Source organism: Rhinichthys klamathensis, unplaced genomic scaffold, assembly GCF_029890125.1.
Source record: "Rhinichthys klamathensis goyatoka isolate OS25496 unplaced genomic scaffold, OSU_Roscu_1.1 h1tg000731l_1, whole genome shotgun sequence".
In the NCBI taxonomy this organism is placed as follows: Eukaryota; Metazoa; Chordata; class Actinopteri; order Cypriniformes; family Leuciscidae; genus Rhinichthys; species Rhinichthys klamathensis.
In genome coordinates this window covers 699,784-722,190 of record NW_026607144.1, presented here as the reverse complement: position 1 = coordinate 722,190, position 22,407 = coordinate 699,784, and the positions used below count along the sequence as shown (strand labels likewise).

The 22,407-nt window shown below is 37.9% G+C and overlaps 1 protein-coding gene across 1 annotated transcript in view; it reads left to right on the top strand.

The window, feature by feature from the left end:
* The first annotated feature begins 11,510 nt into the window (after positions 1-11,510).
* The window catches only part of nedd9 (neural precursor cell expressed, developmentally down-regulated 9), a 29,221-nt gene continuing 18,324 nt past the window's right edge, over positions 11,511-22,407 (top strand). The window contains exon 1 of the mRNA XM_056242564.1: positions 11,511-11,708. Coding sequence (XP_056098539.1) covers positions 11,697-11,708 — 12 coding nt within the window. The 5' untranslated portion in view covers positions 11,511-11,696. The remainder of the gene's footprint in view (positions 11,709-22,407) is intronic.

Here is a 22,407-nt window from a genome sequence, read left to right as displayed (position 1 = left end):
ATGGATGGATGGATGGAGCGATGGATGGATGGATGGATGGATGGATGGATGGAGCGATGGATGGATGGATGGATGGCTAGATGGATGGAGCGATGGAGCGATGGATGGATGGATGCCTGTAGCGATGGATGGATGGATGGATGGATGGATGCCTGTAGCGATGGATGGATGGATGGATGGAGCGATGGAGCAATGGATGGATGGATGGATGGATGGATGCCTGTAGCGATGGATGGATGGATGGATGGATGGATGGATGGATGGATGGATGGATGCCAGTAGCGATGGATGGATGGATGGATGGATGGATAGATGCCTGTAGCGATGGATGGATGGATGGATGGATGGATAGATGCCTGTAGCGATGGATGGATGGATGGATGGATGGATGGATGGATGCCTGTAGCGATGGATGGATGGATGGATGGATGGATGGATGGATGGATGGATGCCTGTAGCGATGGATGGATGGATGAATGATGCCTGGATGGATGGATGGATGGATGAATGATGCCTGGATGGATGGATGGATGGATGGATGGACGATATAACATAAGTGTACACCAACATGCCATCTATCTGAGTCCAGATGGAATCTGCATAATTCAAAGGGATAATCCAGAAATTCATTAATAAATGACAATGCAAAAGGTGGAAGGATGTATAGAACATTTTGAATGACATACATTGTAATTCTATGGAAATCTGCCCAGTTTTCTGCTGAGTACCATGGGCACAGACTCTACATATCCATATCCAATGTTTTTTTTTTTACTAAGTACAGTATCTGAATGCAAAACTCTTCTGACTTGTTGATGCATTAGTCTGACAGTTTTCAGGGTCCTGTACAAACGTGGTGTTTTTGCACTGATTTCACTTTGGGGCAGAGGAACAAAGTGACAAGTACCAGCACGAATGAAATAGAGAGAGATCGAGTTTGGCTCAGTGCTCATTGTAGAAGAGAGTAGTGATGAAAGAAAGTATGAAGAGCAGAGTGAAAAAAGGCGTGTGTGTGCTGTATTCCAGACATGTAGGGTGTCTCGCACTGGAAATGGAACTGTCAACACCCCACCACGCATCATCACTCACATCACTCACACACACACACACACACACACACACGCGTGCGCGCGCACACACGCACACAAAACTCCCTCTCTCTCTCTCACACACACACACAAACACTATTATCCTCATTGCCACGCCATTAAACTTCTAGAAAAAAAAACTGGGACAGAGAGGGGGATGTGTGGTGTTGTTTCAAAACGAATCTAATTCTCCTCTCAAATGATTTATTGTAAGAATTGTTTGAGAATTGTAAGATCTTTAACACTTTTAGTGTTAGTCACGATTATACATAAATATGCAGAAAGTTATCTCAAGGTTACCAGGAAATAGTATTTGCAACCCATTGTACCTCTATAATGTGATGTTTTATTTTAATAAAGGATATACGACAAGAAAAAATAGAGCGGGACATGATTCTGTCCATTGGGAATTGGTTGGATTGTGAAAAGTGGGCAGTTGGTTTTAGTTGAGGGGCTGGGAAATAAGAGGGATTGGTGACATCAGCTTTGTTAAAATAAAGTAATCAGGATCAATTTTGATTTCATGTCAACTTTAAAGCTTTGTCTGGTATTTGAATTCAACAGCGTTTGATCCAGTTGTAGGTCTGAGAGAAACCAAAGCATTTGTTGATTGCGAAGAGGTTTAGAAATTGGGGTCAAATCAAACCAGCAGTAACAAACAACGACAGACGTTCACACACTGCGAGATACAACAGAGATCTCTTGACACACAAATGCACAGGAAGTGGGTGATATATGCACAGGAAGAGGTCAAAACCCATTAATGACCATATTCATCCTTTCAGCATTCAACTTTATCACCCAATCTATTCAACATCACTCAGCCTTTCACATGACAAAAAGCAAGACAAAAGCAAGGAGATTTATGTTAAGAATTTGAAGAACATGGTCCTCAGTTGAAAACCAGATTCAGAAAGACCAAGTTTGTCCACCAGTAAATTATGATGATGAACAGCATGGCTTTGGCAGTCCACCATCTAGACCAGCATAAACCAGCCTGGACCAGTGAAGAAATGCCGCTCTAAACTAGTCTTTTCTATAGGTTAAACACGTAAACATTACATTTAGTGCTTGTGTACATGTCAAACAGTGTCCTGCAGTGTGACATGCAAATTATTTTTAATTGATTTTTCATAAAAATTATACGCGCAGTTTAAATGACTTAATTGGCTGCAGCATGTAATATTAGTACTTTATAATGCATTTATCACACTCAAGGAACTGCACATAAATGACAATAAATTGTCAAATAAATTAACCAACAACAAACAAAACAAAACAAATGTATGACATCATGTAATATCGGTACTGATTACAATGCAGTTATCACACTCAACAAACTGCACAAAAAGCTTAATGGTGATTAAAAATGGTGAAAAGGTCAGAACATTTAATAATATATACTTTGCCTTATGCATTTATATAAATTTGAACCTAAAATCTGTGGAGTTTTAACAGTTTGCAATATAAACACAGCTGAAAATGGAGCTGTGTATAATAAATACTATATAAAGAATGCATTTTCATAATCAGCAATCCAATTAAAACAACCAAAGCCTTTTCTTTCGGAAGAGAGAAGCAAATAATCCATTCATCAGTGAAATCCAAGAAAACAACGGATGTTCTACGCACCGCAGGATGTCCTACAAGTCCACATGGGACTAATCTAAAGGTACGCTCTTCAAAGACGACACACTGATCTGTTGGCGGGGGGTGTTTTTGCTGAGGTGATAACTTATAAAAAAGCCCCTCCACCCCCAAACAGTAAAGGTTTCGTAGCTCTTTATTTCGTTCCCTTAGCCTTCACATGCCCTGGATTCCGACACAATGCTCCGTAGCTACGGGGTCAGCAGAGGTCAGCGTGATTATTAAAGGACCTGGAGAGATACACAGAGAGAATGAGAGGGGTTGTCAAGACTTTGCTGATGCCACAGGAAGCTCTACTGATTACTTGTGTTGATGGATTGGATGGGCGGTTCCTTCACAGTATCCTGAAGGACCTGGGCTGCTAACACAATGCTTTCAGGTTCAATCTCAAGTAGGAGAGTTACTGAGAACCAAGTTAAATCATCATTGTGCCCTTGACCACGGCAGTTAGCCTATTTGCTCCTGAGAGACCGACCCCAAATGAAAATTTTAGGGTTCAGGTGCTGCTCTTTTACTATTTAGGACACACAATTGAGTTTTCTATGTTTTATTGAAGTATCAACTGTCTCAGATGTTTCTCCTAAAAATCCTTAAGAAGATCGGTGTGATTTTCACTCATTTCACAAATAATTACATAAAGAAAAAGCAGTCATAACACCAAATTAATTGTGAATGTTTGAAGTAGAAAGGCTGAAATATCATTTTCTTGTAAAACGTACTACAATAGGCTAATGTTTGTTTAATTGACAAAAAAAAAAAAAAAAAAAAGTTTTTACAGTGAATAGGAATAAATGACACGATTGTTGATGTACACTACATAACATAAAAATGGATGTGGATCAGATCATTTGGCCTTGGAAGAATTAGATGAGAAATGTTTAAACTCATTGCTTAAAATAAAAAAACACAGTGTAAGACATTGTTAAGATCTCTTCTGAAACTCCAGAGGAGACACATGTGATATTTCTGGAATTTTTTTTCTAAGTAAGTAAGAGACTTAAAGTGCCCCTATGCTTTTTAAGATATTACCTTTCATGCAGTGTGTAACTGTTTGTGAATGTAAAAGGATCAAAGTGCAGATAAATTGAATTTTTGTCTCTCAAAAGAATGAACCAATTCTGAACTGCCTGAAATGAGTCGTCAGTTATTCCAGTCTCACCCCGGATTTCCACCAACTGCGGAACGGCTGCGGATCCGCTCAGGAACGGCGGCGGAGTCAATAGGTTTCCATTAAAGTCAATGTGTGCATTTTCACTGACTGCGGAACGGCTGCGTTCCGACTCCGTCCCAGCTCCGGCATCCCGCAGCCCTCCGGAGAAGATACGCAGAGTTTCTATTTTTGCCGGATGCCGGAGAGCGCCGCAGGAAGTCGAGCACAGAAACTAAATAAAACCTCCGGTAATTTTCTAAATAAAAATATAGTTTTCCCTTTTCCAACAAGAACAATAGTTAACTTTATTTACACAGCCATACTTTCCCAATACATTCAAAAAGGAACCCAAATAAACATTTAGCATTTTATAAGTTGATTATATTTAATTATAAATATAGTATTAGAATCACAATAATCTCCACAAAAAAGGGAGATCCAGCAGGTCAGCACATAGTTGTTTCCCCTCTACTCCTCTGGATGGAAACAAACTGTTGCTGGTTTTGTGGTTCTGTTTATAGAAACTACATCCTGTTATATCGCGCGATCAAACGTAAAATCGCGTGTTATCGTGTGTCCTCGTGACTTCAGCTGTCAGTCATGGGCGCAGCCGTTCCGCAACAAATCCGTATCTGGTAGTTATTGAAGGACGGCGGAGCACGGATCCGACACGCAGCGGAGCCAATCCGCAGCCGTTCTGCAGTTGGTGGAAATCCGGGGTTACTTTCTGCACAAACCTGTGATAAATTTGCATAATGCCAGCCTATGGTCTTAATTGGCTGCCCGTGAACAACGTCTAATTTTCCCCGCCCACAAACACTGGTTGTAACTGAGTCTGGAAGCGTTTGGTTCATGGTGGCGGCATGTCGAGATGACGCTGTTTTCAGCGCTGCAAAAGCAAATCCAAAGGACGAGGACTCCGGCGGGAATTTATACGGTAAAACTGGCGCCATTGTTTCTGTTCGTATCACTGTGTATCAAGTGCTGAGGAAGATTGGGAGCTGAAATTCAGATATGGTAATGGTTGTTCTGTTTCTGACACACTGTAAGCGGTCAACCAATCAGAACAGGGTGTTCCATCTGACCAATCAGAGCAGAGTAGCTCTCGGAAAGGAGGAGTTTAGAGAGACCGAATCCTTAATCGAACTGCTTTGGACACTATGAGAAAAGAGGTGATGCTGCAATGTAAATTATGATGAAATTAAATTGTTTTTGACCTTTAATGCATGTAAACTTAGACCTCAAAACTAAATTAGGAACCTTTAAAATAGCATAATAGGGGCACTTTAAGCAAAAGATTGCATTTATTTTTCACTTGATCTCATTGTTGTCTTGTCATTTTTCTTCTCCAAAGTTAGTGCACTATTTGGTATTGCATGAAATACTTTTACATTTCATCCAAACGTCCTGCCTATAATACAAAGACACACACAGTAAATGTCAAAGAGGACCCTGCTTCAACGCTGCTGTGCACCCGTTCACAGACAAACTCCTCATGGTAAAGGATACATTTGCTATACACACTCGGTGGTGCCTCTAGAGCCAACAGAATGATCCCATTATGCTAAACCACATTGTGAGTTTTTATTGTGGAGCTCAGCTGTTAAACACAAAAATAGTTTGAGCATCGCCCACCATCAATGGCCCGCAACCAACGAGAACCTTCAGTACAACCACAAATCTCTTGGCCTTGGAAGCCATCGTTATGGCAACAGTTCAGAGTTAGCTGAAACTAATAACTTCAGTCCTCACTGAAACTGCAAACTAACGACTTTTAGTTATACAACCCCACTGAAAGAGCTTTCTGGCTGAGAGCAGATTGTTGATTTAGTCATGTAAATTTCTATGACAACAACCAAGGGACTGTTCCTAAAACAACTGAGGTAAAGCTCTCGACAAAACCAATACAAAGAAATATGCAACAATTAACTACATTTTTATATTTTCTAACAAAAATGTGAGTGGCCAGCTTGTGTAAAAAAGCTCATGTTTCTTTCTCTTTACCACCAGTTTTTACGGTAAAGATTTTAGTAATCATTCAAATTATTTTGGTTAGTGAAATATACATTTTTTACTGTAAGTTTAAGGTTAGCTTAAAATGTTGCTACTGTATATTTTACAGTAAAGATCTGGCAACTAGTTTTTTTTTCTCCATAAATTAAACCGTTTTCTTTTCACATGATATTTGATTTGTTGAATTCTTTGAATAAGTGGTTTGTTCAAATCACTAACCTAGTTGTGAGCAACAGTTATAGTGACACTTGTCTTCCATAACACTAATTAACCAGAAAAAAAACCCTGAAGTAATTAAAGAAATTCTCTGTGCTGTTCTGCAGTCTTGGTAGTGAGAAAAATGAGGAAGTCATTTTAAAGGATGTTTGTAAAGGAAACAGGTGCACAAAAACACAATATCGCGTGTCACAGAGAGCTCCTTCTAACTGAGTCCCAGCTGCCACTAATGTATGACAAACACTTGTTTTGAGATCTATGATTGTAGATATGATTGTGGTCCTGGAACAAAGAGCGGGACTCTGAGTCAGGAACTACTCATGAGACCTGTAGAAATGAGAGACAGGCAAATTTGAGGGCTACTATACTCTTGCTATTTGTGCAGAATATATTTAGTGTGCATGCACAGTTGGCTTTGCAAATGCTCTGTATGCATAGAATATCACATTTGTCAAATGTGCAATAAACAATCGTATATATTTCAACAATGCAATAGTTACAGCATCTACCAGAAGCGGCAGGACTATAACCAACAAAACATCTTGGGAAAACCTGGATGATCTACTACATTTGCTAAATATGTACTGTACTGTATCTCAAAATGCAATGGAAGTAATATAATCTGCATGCAAATTTAGCTTCAAATCTTGTATTTAACTATTAAAACAAAATTGCGACATACTTTTTCTTTCCAAAATGATAACGCAACTCACGAAATGAAACATGCAACAAGAAGTCATGTGACAAAACGGAAATGTATATCATTCCACAAAATAGGTTCTGTTTCACAACATTTCACCAAATACATTTTGAAACTGAAATTGAAACAAAATCTTAACTTATCTTAAATCTTAAAGGGGTCATATAATGCCATTTTTGTACAAGCTACTATGATTCTTTAGGGTCTAAATTAAAACTTTGTAATATACTTAAATTAAAAATTCTCATCAGTATTGTAAGAAAACACTTATTTTACCTGGTCAAAAACAGCTCTGTTTTCAGCACGCCGTTTCAGTGCATATGCCTTTAAATGATAATGAGCTTTGCTCATCCCGCCTCTCTGTTCTGTGCGTACACCGTTTGTAACACAATAACACAATAACCATAACGCATTGTTCAGTATAAATAAACGTGGGATTATGAATTATATTGAGAACATCATACATAGAAAACATGCCGTAATGTACCCTGAGTGTAAACCTTAGACGCATTCATTGTGAAGCGTGCAGCTAGCGATTTGCAAAGATTAATATAAATATTAATATAAAGTTTAATAAAACGTTACACTCACTTCAGTTGTTCTAGAGGTTCAGCAGGAACACGAATAGCTGGTACCGATCCTTTATTCAAGAGCAGCTTCTAAGCAAAACCAGCTTTATACTGACCCTTGTTTATAAAGCAGTCCACTGAGAAATGATTCACGCAAACATGAGAGCATTGACGTTGCTCGTGGGGAATATTCCCTTCGAAAACAAACTCAGCCACTGCGTCTTCAGCGGTTCGGATTTAGGAACATTAAAATGACTGCTGTGTTCGTTATTACACCCAAGAACAGAACACCACAATCGCTTAGACGCCATTCTGCTCATAGACAGTGCTCCAGCATATCAACAATGACCGCGCCGGTCCGCGCAGACTATGATTGACAGCTCCCTCACGAGCGAGGGCGGGTCTGTGTTGAAACGCTGCTGTCAATCAACAATCGTGGGAGGGGCGTCCGACCGTGTGACGTCACAAAATCGAACGGCTCAATTTGAGGCAGGGGAAAACATATAAGGAGATCAAAACAAAAACACTGGATGGATTTTTATCATTTTATGATGGTTGTGTACAGGCACTGCCAACACACATTTCAGTACAATCAACTTGTAAAAGTGCATGTACCATTATATGACCCCTTTAAAAACGTCTGTTTCACTGTGAGACTTCAGTAGAGTTCAGTCTCATGTTTTTCATGATTTTAAAGCCATGTAATCATGACTGCATGCGTTGCTTTTAAGCATGTTTATGCATATGCAGCAAGCCTTAAACTGACATAAACAGGCAGTCACACCCCGGCCTACTGCGAGATCAGGCCATCCAGGGCGTTTCCTCTCACCTCTTTACCATCATCCTTCACTTCATTGTCAAGACAGCTCTCTGAAACACACTGACTGATGCTCAACTACTGGTGAGTGCATTTCTAAACATTATCGCTTTCATTTTTGGATTATTTTACATACTGAGTTTCAGAGCATCTTCTTTACAGCTTGTAACAGCGTATTTGATAAAATTTCATTAAAATTCAGAAACGGTGCTATACATGAAGCCTTTCAGTAAATCCCCTTTTAAACTATAGGCCTATTTTGGCAATCTTTCTCTGTAGTTTAAGATTTTAATGAAAGACAAATATGTATATCTTAGTTATATAAGTTATATCTTATAATGTATATTCATGACATATCATCTGACTTATGAGCAAGCAAACAAGCGAAACTGTTCCTGATTCATGACCAACATCGATGCACATTTCATGACAGGAAACCACAATGAAGGATAAACAAGTTTGTATTCAACTCTTAATTCGTGTGACATGACAAAATAAAAAGCAGTAACAAGAAAACAAAACGTTCTTGTGTGAGATTTTAGACAATCCAGTCGAAACAGAAAGGTAATCTGGAACATAGCTTGCCATGTTACTATTTAGAATTCAAGAAGGATTGTGGAAAAAATAAACCAAACCCTTCTTGTATCAATCCCAACCACATTTTAACCATCGCCTTGAAGCTTATGTAAGACTAGTCTCATTATTCTAGTGCTTGTGGTCATGGTGGTACAGTCACCACTCTCGTAATGACCGCCTACATTGTGCAGTAAAAAGGATGACTTAAAGGCACATTGAAGTACATCGAAATGCACAGCATTATTCAATGTCGACGTAATTTCCACTTAAACAGGAAGACAGGGTGAGACATATCAAACAGCTCCTCCCCTTTTTTAAATAGCTCCTCCCCCTTTTAAAATAGCCAATAGAGTTTTGCTTATATCACAGCTCAGGCAGAGCCGTTGAGCTCGGTAAAGCCGCAGCTTCCTCCCAATCTCGAACCATTTCTCCTCCAAATCTACTCCATATCGCTTTAAAATATAGCATTTTGTGCTGAATTCAAATGGGTTCGATACGTTTTCTGGTCTGCGACGACTCGATCATATGATCCACTCTGTGCAATCGTATCTCTGGACCGGAGCTATGGTGGGTCGCATGACACTAACATGAAACCAGACTTCATTCACCCCAATGGAAAGCATATTTGAATCGTTCCGTATCCCCTAGTTTATTATGTGCCGTTCACCATGTAGAAAATAGTAAATGTGTGAACAAATGGCCGATTTCAGCCGCAGCTTCAGCATCTATTTATAATGTAGGGGCAGGACTTTTCAGATAGAGAGCATTTGATTGGACAGAAAATCTGATGATTTAGGATCCAAAATTGGATCCATATTGGCAGAAGTAAGAGACTGTACGTTTTGAATGCTTATGTCTTCTAAATGTGAATTTTGTCATTTTTTTGGAGCACACTAGCTTATAGATAACAGTAAGGCTAACATATTCATTCTAAAAGCCAAAAAAATGCCATTTTTATTTCAGGGGGACTTTAAAGTTCGACAAATAATCCAGTTTAAGCTGTTTGACATCAAGGACTAAAAACATCTTGATCAAAATCCCACAATAAGGTAAGCTCAAGCAACAAACTCTTATAGTTCAGTTCAAGCTATTTCTCACGACTGCCATGTAATCAAATCAATCAGCTGAGTTTCTACAATTAAAACATTGTATTAATATTAATATTGGATATTCAAATTAAATGACCCATCATTCCACTGATCAGCTCTACCAAACTTGGATGTCTTTTCCAGTAATAAACAAACACTGTTAAGTTGTTTTTATTGATACTGTGAAGCAGCTTTCATACAATCTGTATTGTGAAAAGCGCTATATAAAAAATAAATAATAATAATAATAATAATAATTTTAAAAAACCTGGAAATACCAGGAAATTAAAGTTTGTTTTATTAAAAGTTATATATAAGATTTCCATGCCTGAAAAAATACAATTAATAAAATCTTTTTTTTTTAAAGCATCCTGGTAATTTTCTATTATAAATTGCCAATACCTTTTCTAAGTACCAATATGCTCATTTGTATTTCATCAATATTTCATTGTCTAGAAATTGCTCTTAAAGGGATAGTTCACTTTGAAATTAATTTTTGGTATGTTTTAGCTTACCTCAAGGGCATCCAAGATGTAGGTGTCTTTGTTTCCACAGAAGTTTCAATTTTGATATTTTTAGGTCAAACCGTTCTTGTCTGTCTGTCAGTCATATAATGCAGGTCTATGGTCACCACCTCAAAGAGCATGCACAGAGAAGTCCAAATTAAACATGATTTAATGACTCGTAAATGTAAGTACACATTGATGGCCTAAGACACGAAACGAGCGGTTTGTGTGAGAAAACGAACAGTATTTATATAGTTTTTACCCCTTGTAACCACACCACAGCCACCGACCGAAGTGCCCGCGCCATCAGATCACTTGGACGTGGCTGTGTTTACAAGAGGTAAAAACGATATAAATACTGTTCGTTTTCTCACACAAACCGCTCGTTTCGTGTCTTAGGCCATCAATGTGTACTTACATTTACGAGTCATTAAATCATGTTTAATTTGGACTTCTCTGTGCATGCTCTTTGAGGTGGTGACCATAGACCTGCATTATATGACTGACAGACAGACAAGAACGGTTTGACCTAAAAATATCAAAATTGAAACTACTGCAGAAACAAAGACACCTACATCTTGGATGCCCTTGAGGTAAGCTAAAACATACCAAAAATGTATTTCAAAGTGAACTATCCCTTTAATGCAATCTCTTTTAACAATCCTAATCCAGCAATCACAAACGACCTGAAAAGGCATGGGAATTCATTGTCTTATGTGAACCTTGATTCAAGACAGGGATCTGCAAAAAAATCACTTGTCATGTCATGTGGCTCAAAATTAGTCATAGCCTAACAGCAGAAGTGTATATAAAGGTTGTCGGTCAAAGTTTCCTGTCATCATTAAGTATAGGCCTACCTATTTTAATCATCATTCAGTATACCCCTAATATCTAGTATAGTGAGTCATACTACAGTCAGGGAAGTGCGTTATGTTGTTTCCTAGGAGGAAATGTCTCCTCCTTTTATGGCGTATAGAAGTTTTCAATATCCGAATTCCGCAGAGTCTAGTCCGCTGACTGCAGTGACATCACGATTCACGAGGGGAGCGTCCCCTCAATCGCTGACCAATGAGCGTGCGCTATGCAAATGAGCTCGCGCAGGTTCCCTGAGTAGTATGCGCGCGCTCCTCCCGCTAGCGCTCAGAGTAACTACAGACTATCGACCCCATAACACACACACCGTTATCACTCGAATCCTGAGATACTCAGTAAAAACGGGCAAAATGCGCTTCTAGACTCATTTAAACGACAAAAGAAGAGTTTCTTCTGACCTGAACTCGGATTTTGTTTCTTACTGGAGTAACTGTAGAGCGGAGGACGCGCAAGATGAAGTACAAAGTAAGTGACTCTCCATTCATGAGCGCTATTTCCGTAAACTAACGTTATATCAGAACATCTGCTTACTATGGTAAAATATGTAGAATTTACATGTAGCCTATCTGCATCACACGTAGAGGGATTCCTGTGACTTTTTAAAATGAAAGAGCAACTGTTCTTGACAGATAGATAGATAGATAGATAGATAGATAGATAGATAGATAGATAGATAGATAGATAGATAGATAGATAGATAGATAGATAGATAGATAGACTACACAATATACAAAGAGGTATAAATTGCACATTGTACAGTTTTTGGGCATGTATTATTATTATTATGTGAATGTTCATCATTCAGAGGACATTCAGAGTAAATTCAGTGGAGGATGGTCTTAAAGCATCCTTCCTTTTTAGAACCAATTATATTTCACTAGTTTAATACTCCTTAACTTGACAACCCGCTGGCTCCAGAACAGCAGTAATTTGTGTGTGTAACCAACCATGCATTTATTGGATGGCTGGTATGATCCAAAAGCAAAGTGCAAATCACATCATTTATTACAGCCATGACACAAAAGCCCTCTTTGAGCTCTATTGTAGCGAGGCTTGTAATAAATGATGTGATTTACACTCTGCATTTTCAACTCAAGTTACTCTGAGCCACTTGAGGATATATGGGGCCATTCATTAGCCTGGTCTCCAGCCCCTTTTCCAATTTGAGCCTCACTGTGATTGTGTAATGTGATGTCTTAAAGCAAACAGCATGCATTTTGTTCAGAGTAACAGGGTTGCTGTTATAAGTGTTCCTGGTGGAGACCGAAAATAAAACCACTCCAGGATTTTATGTGCATGTCCATGTTTGATTTGTGCTTAGATTGCCCATACACTGCCAGGATTGTTTATTCTGAGGGTTTGTTTTATAGACATAATTTAAAAATGGTGAATAGACTCATTAATGAACTCTTTATCTAAATATCATTATACTTAGTTTTTTCACAGTTTATGGTATTTTGATTATTATCTAGCAAAGGAATCGTTCATATAGAAATTATGTTTTTGTGACCATTTTATATATATTTATATATAATATATATATTCCCTCTTGAGTTAGTGAGTTGAACTCAAGAACTGGATCTGGACAGTTTTGTGAATTGGATAAACTAAATCATTAAAAAAAGATTTGACTCCAAAAAAGAATTCATTCACAAATAGCCTCTTCGCTCATGAACATGCCATGAGAGCTAGGGTGTATGTCAAGATTTTTGTGTGGCTTTGTGTGATGAACATGTATTGTATGGCTTCAGAGCACTTGGAATATATTGCAGGAGGATTCTCATCGACCACTAATATGGTGCTTATTTCATCATTTTAGAGCTCGACAGCCCCAGACCTCATTCACTTTCAAAAGATTGGACAAGATTTTTAAACAAATTCACCTTTTGTGTAAAAGCTGTCATCCTTTCAAAAGTTTTCCCAGCTGATTTTTGGAGCACTCAGAAATATGGCTTAACTTTGGCCAAATCTGTACTTTCAATCCAAGTGCACACAGCGTGGGGGCAGCTTTTCATTCAAGAGAAACTTGGCTCTTGTGTGCAATTCCCTCCCCATTTGCATAGTCTTTGAGGCTTTCAGTCCTTTGGGAAGATTTGCTTCCTACTTTGGTAGGAGGATCGAGCAGCTCTTCCTGAATGGAATGCTTTTGTCTGCTTCACACTATCTGGGGAATGTGGAGTACTTGGCAAGTCACGGACTGTTAGCGCACATCAGACTGTTTGAATTCCTCTACAGTATATGACAATGAGCATCTCTTGCAGTCTCTCTCAAATGTACTTTAAGCTCAAAGATCTGTTTAATGACACACAATTAGGCATCAGCTCAGCTTCTGTAGGCTATATAGATTTCATTTGTCAGATATACTGTATGGATGGTACCATTTTAAAAGTTTGGTGTTGGTTTACTTTTTTTCTTTGTTTTTTAAAGAAGTCTCTTCTGCTCACCAAGGCAGCATGTATTTGATAAAAAAAACAGTAATATTGAGAAATATTATTACAATTTAAAATAACAGTTTTCTATTTGAATATATATTATAAAATGTAATTTATTCCTGTGATCAAAGCTGAATTTTCAGCATCACTACTCCAGTCTTCAGTGTTACATGATCCTTCAGAAATCATTTTAATATGCTGATTTGATGCTCAAGAAACAGTTATTATTAATAATCAATGTTGAAAACAGTTGAGCTGCTTTATCATTTTTTTTAATTTGATACATTATTTTACAGGTTTTTAATTAAAGTTCAAAAGAACAGTTTGAAATAGAAAACTTTTAACATTCAAATGTCTAATAATTATTTATATTAATTAAAAAAATCTTACTGACATTAATACATACCATTTTATAATGTTTTATTATAATTATTAATTTATTATATTATTTTACAATATATTTTTACAACATTAAATTATTTTCACAATATATTTGTATTTTTAATATATATATTTCCCCATGCAAATATAATGTCATAATATAATAGAAAAGCATCTTAATTCATTTATTCCTTTTGATTTTGAGATGACCTGAATCCTTCCTTTTGCGAGGTTCATCCCGTAACTTCAGAGGAAGTTGCATCAAAACAGATCCGATTTCCTTTAATCCTCAGTTGACACAGAGAGATCCTTTGTTTGGCTGACATTTCTGAAACTTTTAAAGCATCTTTACCTCAGAGACTGGTTTAGTTTGCAGAGGAACTATCTCACAGGGTTATTCTCCGGGGGTATTTGAGGGTCAGGGCCACAGGGGCGAACTGGTCACGCTGTTGTTGTTTCTGACCCAGAACAACTGATGTACATCACTCTGAGTGACACACAGGCTGTTCTCAGCTCACGGTCTGATAACCAATCGTCAAACCCAACAGAGTGGACCGACAGCTGACAGAATAACAATACCTCCTCAGTTAAGATCGGAAGTTTAGAGATTATTTTAACCAAACACTCTCAAGTGGTTCCTTTAGGGCAGTGTTTCCCATCCCTGTTCCTGGAGGCACACCAACACTACACATTTTCCAACTCTTCCTAATCGATCACACCTGAATCAACTCATCAGCTCGTTAGTAGAGACTCCAAGACCAGGAATAAATGGGTCAGAAAAGGGAGACATCCAAAATGTGCACTGTTGGTGTGCCTCAAGGAGCAGGTTTGGGAAACACTGCTTTAGGGTATCAAGAAAGCAGTCATGATGTGAAGTACCGTTTTTAGTTAAATATTAAGTTTTCACCGTTGCTGTTTTTCCACCTTTGGAGCAGCGAAGACACTAAACAGACTTCTTCTTTCAGTCTTAAGGGTCACATGGTCCACATCTTGACGTCACGCATCACAAAGGTCAGTCAGAACCCAGGCCTGTTCGCGTCAGTTATGTTTTCCAACAGGTGCGCAGGTGTGAAAAGATACACAAGGCGTAAATAATCCCCAAACAAGCAGACCTGTATGGCCTCTTATTAGATTTCAGAGCTCTAGACTGTTTATAACATAGACATTATAGGGATCGGGGAGCAGTTTGAGACTGTTACGCCATAGATTTTCCTTCGGGGGCACATCGAAACGAGAGCCGACCCCTCCTTCTCAACACCCAGACACACTCAAACGTCTGTACCCTGCTTTCCTGCTTTATTTTCACTCTTATGTAACTGTGGCACAAATAGCCTGACAAGCACAAAGAACTGATTAGGTGATGTAAACGTTCTGGGATTTTTTTTTTGCGTCTCTCTCCAGGCTGTAATCCAAGCCGAGGGTTTTGTTTGGAAATTTACATTGTTCTCAATCAGTCTGAGGGGAAATAATTGGGGGTTGCCCGACTGAAATGAAAAGCAATTGGGAAATACAAGGCAGAGAGTGATTTTGTGGTGTGTTTTGTGTTAAATTGTAGTTATCATCAAGGACTCCTGTAAGGAAAATCACAAAGGAGATCTCTTTAATATCTAATTTATCTGATTTTAAAGAGCAACTGGAAATTTTGCTCAAAATTTCCTAATGAAATTGACCCTATCTTATGTATCACATCTGGTGCTTCTGAAAACATTTGCCAACCCAGTGTCGGCACAGATCTGGCCCACATCTGGTACGTGTGGAATCCAGGTGTACCAGATGTGGGCCGCATCTGGGTCAACACTATGTTGCTGTCTGAGAAGAAAGTCAATCAAAACTGAGAGATCTCAATATGAACTCAAAAATGTCTCATCAGATTTGACCAAATTATCTAAGCTATACTATACACGTTCATTTTAATCCTCTGTACGCTGTACACCATCAACAAAAGTCTCATTTGTATTATTATTTCTTTAGACACATTGATTTTGTAGCTGAGAACACTATGAAGAACATTTCTGCGCAATAAAGTTTATCTTTGGGTGGGTGGGAAGTTATTAAATGTAAAAGGAACTCACTGAAAGAACATTACAATTTAAAACCGATCTCGTTCCTGAGTTTGAGGACTTTGGAGTATGAAGACTGTGTATGTGTGTGTGTCTATATATGCATGTGTTTGGTTTGTGTGTGTGTGTGTGTGTGTGTGTGTAGGCCACATCGGGGTGGTATTGTGCATAAAGAACACTTCTCAGCAGGCATTCCACATTCCCCAGGGTAAGAACAAGGGCTATTCAGAGAGCAGGTCTCAACCAGCGCTCCACAGCACAGCTCTGTCCTGTTTGAAAGACACGGACAAAGAAAAGAGACGATTCTGAAGGCGCCGAGAGCCCTCCTGCATATACGAACATTGGGGGGTTGCAAAGATGCATCAAATAAGGAACTGTGAACCTTTCAGAGCTGTAACCTTTATAGATGTTTCAGGGGACACATCCCCCTCCGTACTTAGATTAGAGGTCGACCGATATGTGCGTTTTACATTTGGTCCCCTTCGAGCCTGGATTTGTGTTTATATTCATGCATTCATATCTTCTGAAATTGCACAGGGATTTGTGTTTGACCTCTAAAACATGTCTTTTTTGCCTCTGCTTCACCACTGTTTTCAAGTCATAAATATATTGAATATTCCCACAATGCATTGCCAGGAAAGGTTACACATTGTGGTACATTGCCCTCACCAGGAGAAAAACGAAAAGAAAGAAAAAGAGTTTGTTTGCCCCCAAACCATTATAGATCGATCCATTTGAAGTATGAAGGATGGTTTATGAGGATGGTTTGTCCTTTTGTGGCGATTTAGAGCGATTATCTACAGTCGAGGGTGGGATGGCGAACTGGCGGATAAGAGGAACTTTGACAGCTGCAAACGAGGGAAGCAAATAAAGCCGACGTGATAGTATACTTGTATTCATCGCTATTTAAAGATTGACCTCATTCTCAACTTCTCCTATCGAAATAAATGGAAAATTGTGTAGGCATTTGTCAATCATTGTTAATTTTTAATGTTAATAAGAAACTTTGCATGTATTTACAACATAAAAAAAAACATAACAGGACAAATAGCTATATTTTTATTTGTGATATATTTTTTGCAATTTTTCAATATTGTTATATATCGGTGCATCTTAAAAATACCTTTTCTCTTTTAAAACATGTTTACAATTTTCTGCTTTGCGGGCTCACTGAATAAATAACAGGTGCTGTTTTCCTAGTCTGTCTTGTTGTGACACACAGGTTTCTGATGACATATGTTTTTCTCCTTCATTTAGACATGTCAGAGCGAAAGACGCTTGCCCTATTGACCCAAAACCCTTTAAAAGCAATTTACAGCAAGCTCATGAACTGCTTATCTGTGCTGGACCACTACAGACTTTCTCGAGAAGTGTGAAATTGAGATGACATTCGGGGGTGTTTTTCCCGCTCTTGAAGGGCCGCCCCCGCTGTGACATCATAAATCCATCACACATCCAAGAGCTAGCTGGTTCAGGGGGGATTATGTCTTAAACTATCTCCCAGGATGTATGAACCCGGTTACCTCTCTGTCCATTTATACTGCCTCCTTCACTACATGCAGGCCCGATGGTGTAAAATATACACTGTTTTTGAACGTTACCAAACACTGTTTATAAATGCAGCATTATGCAATCTTTAGTGCCAGCAGCTATCATTTCAACCAGTGTAATTTTAGTAACATTGAGATTATAGCCCAATTATAAAACCAATTATAGGTTTTATTAATAGTTTGAATTAGTTATTTTAATTTTAGTTCGTTTTAGTAATTTTGTTGTGTTTCATTTTCAATGTCTATATTCAGCTAAAATGTATTTCAAGTAACAACATGTTTTTTATGGTTTTAGTTTTAGTTAACTAACCCTGAATTCAACAAGACATATAGGGACAAGGACAAGTCATATCTTTCTACATCTGCTTGATGTTTATAGTTTTGAAACAAGCAGTAGAGAGATGCCAAGCTGAAGACAAGGGTGGTAACAGAAGGGCATGAACTAAAAAAGTCAAACAAGATGGTAAAAAAAACACTGTAAACCCGAATAAGTTGGCACAACTCAAAAAATTTAAGGCAATCAGTTGCCTCAATTTTTTAAGTTAAGAAATTCAAAGTTTAAGTAAGCAGAACTGACATATTTTTATTTTGTATTTGTACATTTGAATTGCTCTTAACTTGAAATGTTTGAGTACACTAATTCATACATTTAACTTAAAATTTCATGTAATCTCAATGTGAACACTTTTATTAGTATAAACTTAGCTAGCTTTAACAAGCTAGTTTGCTAACATACTATTTTGTTAACATCTTAACAATAGTATGCTATACAGTAACACTTGCAGCAATATAAAGGTTTTATTTGCTCTCAAATCAAGCTCATGCACCACTTGTCACCATGATGGTAACTATCCTAAAACCAACATTAACAGAAATTCTTCTAAATTAGCATAACGAAACATTAATCATTACTAAATCACCCGCTTAACATTAATCTTGCACAAAAAAACATTGTATTACACTTAATTTTAGCATTTACTCTCCCTTTTGAGTGCCATCGGCAAAGCATGCTGGGAAATATACATCCCAGCCGTTTCAGTTAAACTTAAGTTCGTCTAAATTAAAAGAAAAAATTTCATAAAACTCAAAACAATGAAACAGTTCAGTTTACTTAAAATATATCCATTCTGTGAACTTGAAAGAAAAAGAAAGTGCTAAATACTTATAAAAGTTAATTTGACTGAACTAATTAGTTTAGTTTAAGTTTTTCCTACTCAAACCAATTAAGTATTTTGAGCGTTAGGGATTACAGTTGAGATGTAAAATGTGCCTTTTATTGGACTAATAAGATGCACAAACGTCATTACACCCCACCTATAACAATCTGGGCCTTGTTTTCGGTAACGATGCTGAAAGATTCCCAGTTTTTCTTTTACTGTTTACCTACCGCATGCGCACACTGAAACTTACCGTATTTTTCTGCAAATGCTCAGAAACACTAGTGTGGTTTAAAGTGTTAAAAGAAAAGCCTGCTCTGTATGATTCGAGTCTTTGAGGTTGCCATGTTGGTTGGTCTCTGTTTGGAGTGTTTGTTAGGTGGTTGGTGGGCGGGGTTTTTTTGCTGATGACTTAAGTCGTGTTGACGGCTTCAGTGTGGGCGATATCTGATTCACAGTGCCGAGGAAACGGGAGGGATAGCTAATACTGACATTACGCCATCACTGAAATGACACAACTCTTTCTATTGTGTCCCCTTTTTAGCCTTTTATCAATTGGTTAGAATGCAAAGTGGGACATGACACGACCACTGTAACGTAGTCAAAAGATGCTATAAAATCAGCCACCCTGGTGGGAGTTTCCAGAATGTTAGTGTACAAACCACAGATTTAAAAAACAGATTTATCCCTAACATAACTCTCTACTAATAATCTAATGAGAGTTAGTAGACAATAGTGTAACCTTAAATGTTCATTAAGCACAATATAATATTTATTTTCCTTTTTTGGGATGAAATGTGACCCGTTTTCATGAGATTCACCCTGTCAGTTTTTGCAAACTGAGTTCACTGTATTCATATACTGTATGACAAATAAAAAATGTCTAGAGACTTTTTAATTCACAATGTGTTACGTAAACTTTTCTGGAAAGATCCACAATCTCTTTGAATCATGGTCCGGCTACTATGTTCATGTGTAACTTACAGTATAGTATGTCCGAGAGGATTGATCGAGCACTCTTGTGTTTGGCTTGGGGCGTGAAATTATTGATCACGTTTTGCTACTATTATTGTTGTTGGCTGCTTGCTAAAGGCAGTTTAATTGCAAGTAAACTAACACGCAACTGTCTTCCGCCAAACCATAATGCATTACATTAAGATGTGAAGACAGATGGACTAGCTCAAGAATTACTCACAGTTTTTTAGCCAGTCCCTTGTACGTCCTGTTCATTCGACAAAGCCACACTCTCTTTCACAACGGCCAAGTTGAGTCATCAGGTCTGTATTAGGGTCATTATGGTAATTATCTTCTATATTTACCTGAGTGAAATGAGGGTAAAAGGTGCTGGTTCACCAGTCCTACCCACACCGCCCTCCCTCCAGGGGAACATTAAAGTGAGCTGGCCTTAATTCTCACACCACTCTATTTCACTGGAAGAACACACCACTTTTTGCAAGGCACTGGGTTTGCTTACGGGCAGAGTTTGCACTTTGTTTGCACAGTGCTTTTCTTGCACCCTGAGGGTATAGATTTCTGCAATGTTTTGGTGACTTTGGCAGCGGTGTTGGGGGAATTTATCACTAGTGTGTTTTGGAGTGCTCATTTACTTACATAATCAGCCTTGATGATTTTATTGAGGCAAAGCCAAAAACCACCCAATGAGTGTGTACTTAAGAAGAAAGGAGGGTATCCCGTACGATAGTAATTTTGGTTGCATAACAGTTTCAAATTCTGTGTTGGTTAGCACGTATCCCTCAACGTATAGGGTTGCACAAACTGTCTCGCCACAAAAAAAAAACATCTTTATTTAGGACTGAATGAGTCATGAATTTCCCAAAAGTCTGCGAGCAGAGAGATGATGTACAGTAAAGGCATTGCTCCAGGTGTGGATACGGACAGCTACAATTAAGTCTAAATAAATTCAACATGCACCCTATCCCATTTAAAACCAAAGCGTAAATGTAAATGTAAAATATATATTCTTAAATATGTATCAAAGATGCATCAATTTGCTCATCATTATATAAAATTAAATATTATTATCAGCATTATATTGGCCATCTTGGGTATGTATCATTGGTAGATTTGAAGGTAATTTCAGTTTGATCATTTAAATTGAATCACAAGTCTGAATTTATACATTTCTTTATAATGAGTCAGTGTTATTTTACTATACTATTTTATATATATATATATATATATACAGTTATACATCCATATATCCAAGTCCAGTTTTAGTTATTTTAATACATCAAATTAAACTAAATTAAAATAAGAAATGTTTCCTAAATGCAACTATAGCTGAAATAAAATGTTTTAAAAAATGATTGTTTTATTTTGTTTATTTTATTTCAGTTAACATTCAGTAAACATTTAACAGAAATGCTTCATGGTTTTAGTTTTAGTTAACTACATTAACATTTTGCTGAACAGTAGTCAACATTGTAAATTTGACAATTACAGCGAGACAACTTGAACCATTTGCTGGGCAAACCTGGACACATCTGGTTCTTTCTATGTGTCCCGATGCTGGTGTTCCTATAGGCACTAGGAAATCGTTTTCCTGTTGACCGCTTCAGAACTGCTGTTCCCAAACCAAACCATCAGGCAATGTCTTACACTTGTGTTTACTAGGGCAGGAATACACCACTGATTAGATCTTAATGATGCTTTGCATCCAAAGTGGCCTGTATTAGCTGAAGCCTGGGGTCTGAAAAACGCAAAGGGCTTATACTCAAGACTACACGTACTGCAACAATATATCTCTGTTTGTTTAAGCCTGTTGCCATGCAGTGAGATTACATATTACAGATACAGTTATCCTGATCATAAATGATTGGAATTTCTTTTTGATGAGATAATGCATATTTTCAGTCACGGTCATCTCTTAAAGGGGTCATGAACAGGCTTTTTAAATTGTTTTATATTGTTGTCTGAGGTCAACTTATGACGTTCGCTTGTGTTTTTTACATTCAAAAACATCAAAAGGAATAAGTAATAGGCTATTTTCTACCCTAGTTTTGAGCCTAGCTCAAAAACGATCGGTTTTTATGGGCGTCTCGCATTGAAGACTTGGAAGTAAACGCCCACTGCTGTGAGTGGATAACAGTTTTGCATATTATAATGAGTTTCGTGTAATGCGCGAATCGGTGGGCGGGGCTAAACCGGCCGTGTTGAAGTAGGCATTGATCTTCTTCTGCGGGGGTGGTGTTTTATCCTCTTTGTCGTCATAGTTCCCCACTTAGAAAAACGAGTCGTTTGCTGAGCCTGGTGTCAATAAAAGCTTTTATTGGACTAAAAAGGACGTTTTCAGTTCTGAAACTTACAGGATATTCTTATAATATGATGACCTCTTAGATGTCAAAAGCTCAAGGAAAATTTGATTTCTCAGTTCATCACGCCTTTAAGTCTAAACTGTTGAAGCTATTTGACAGCTAGTTCAGGGTGCTCTTACAGATCAGGGTTTGTTAAAGTGCAGGAAACCCAAGTTGTAAGATGCACATCGACTATTTGTTAAATGTTCTTCTTCAAAAAGTGTTGCACTGTACTTGTAGTTCATGTGAATTTCTTCTTTTTGCACGGAA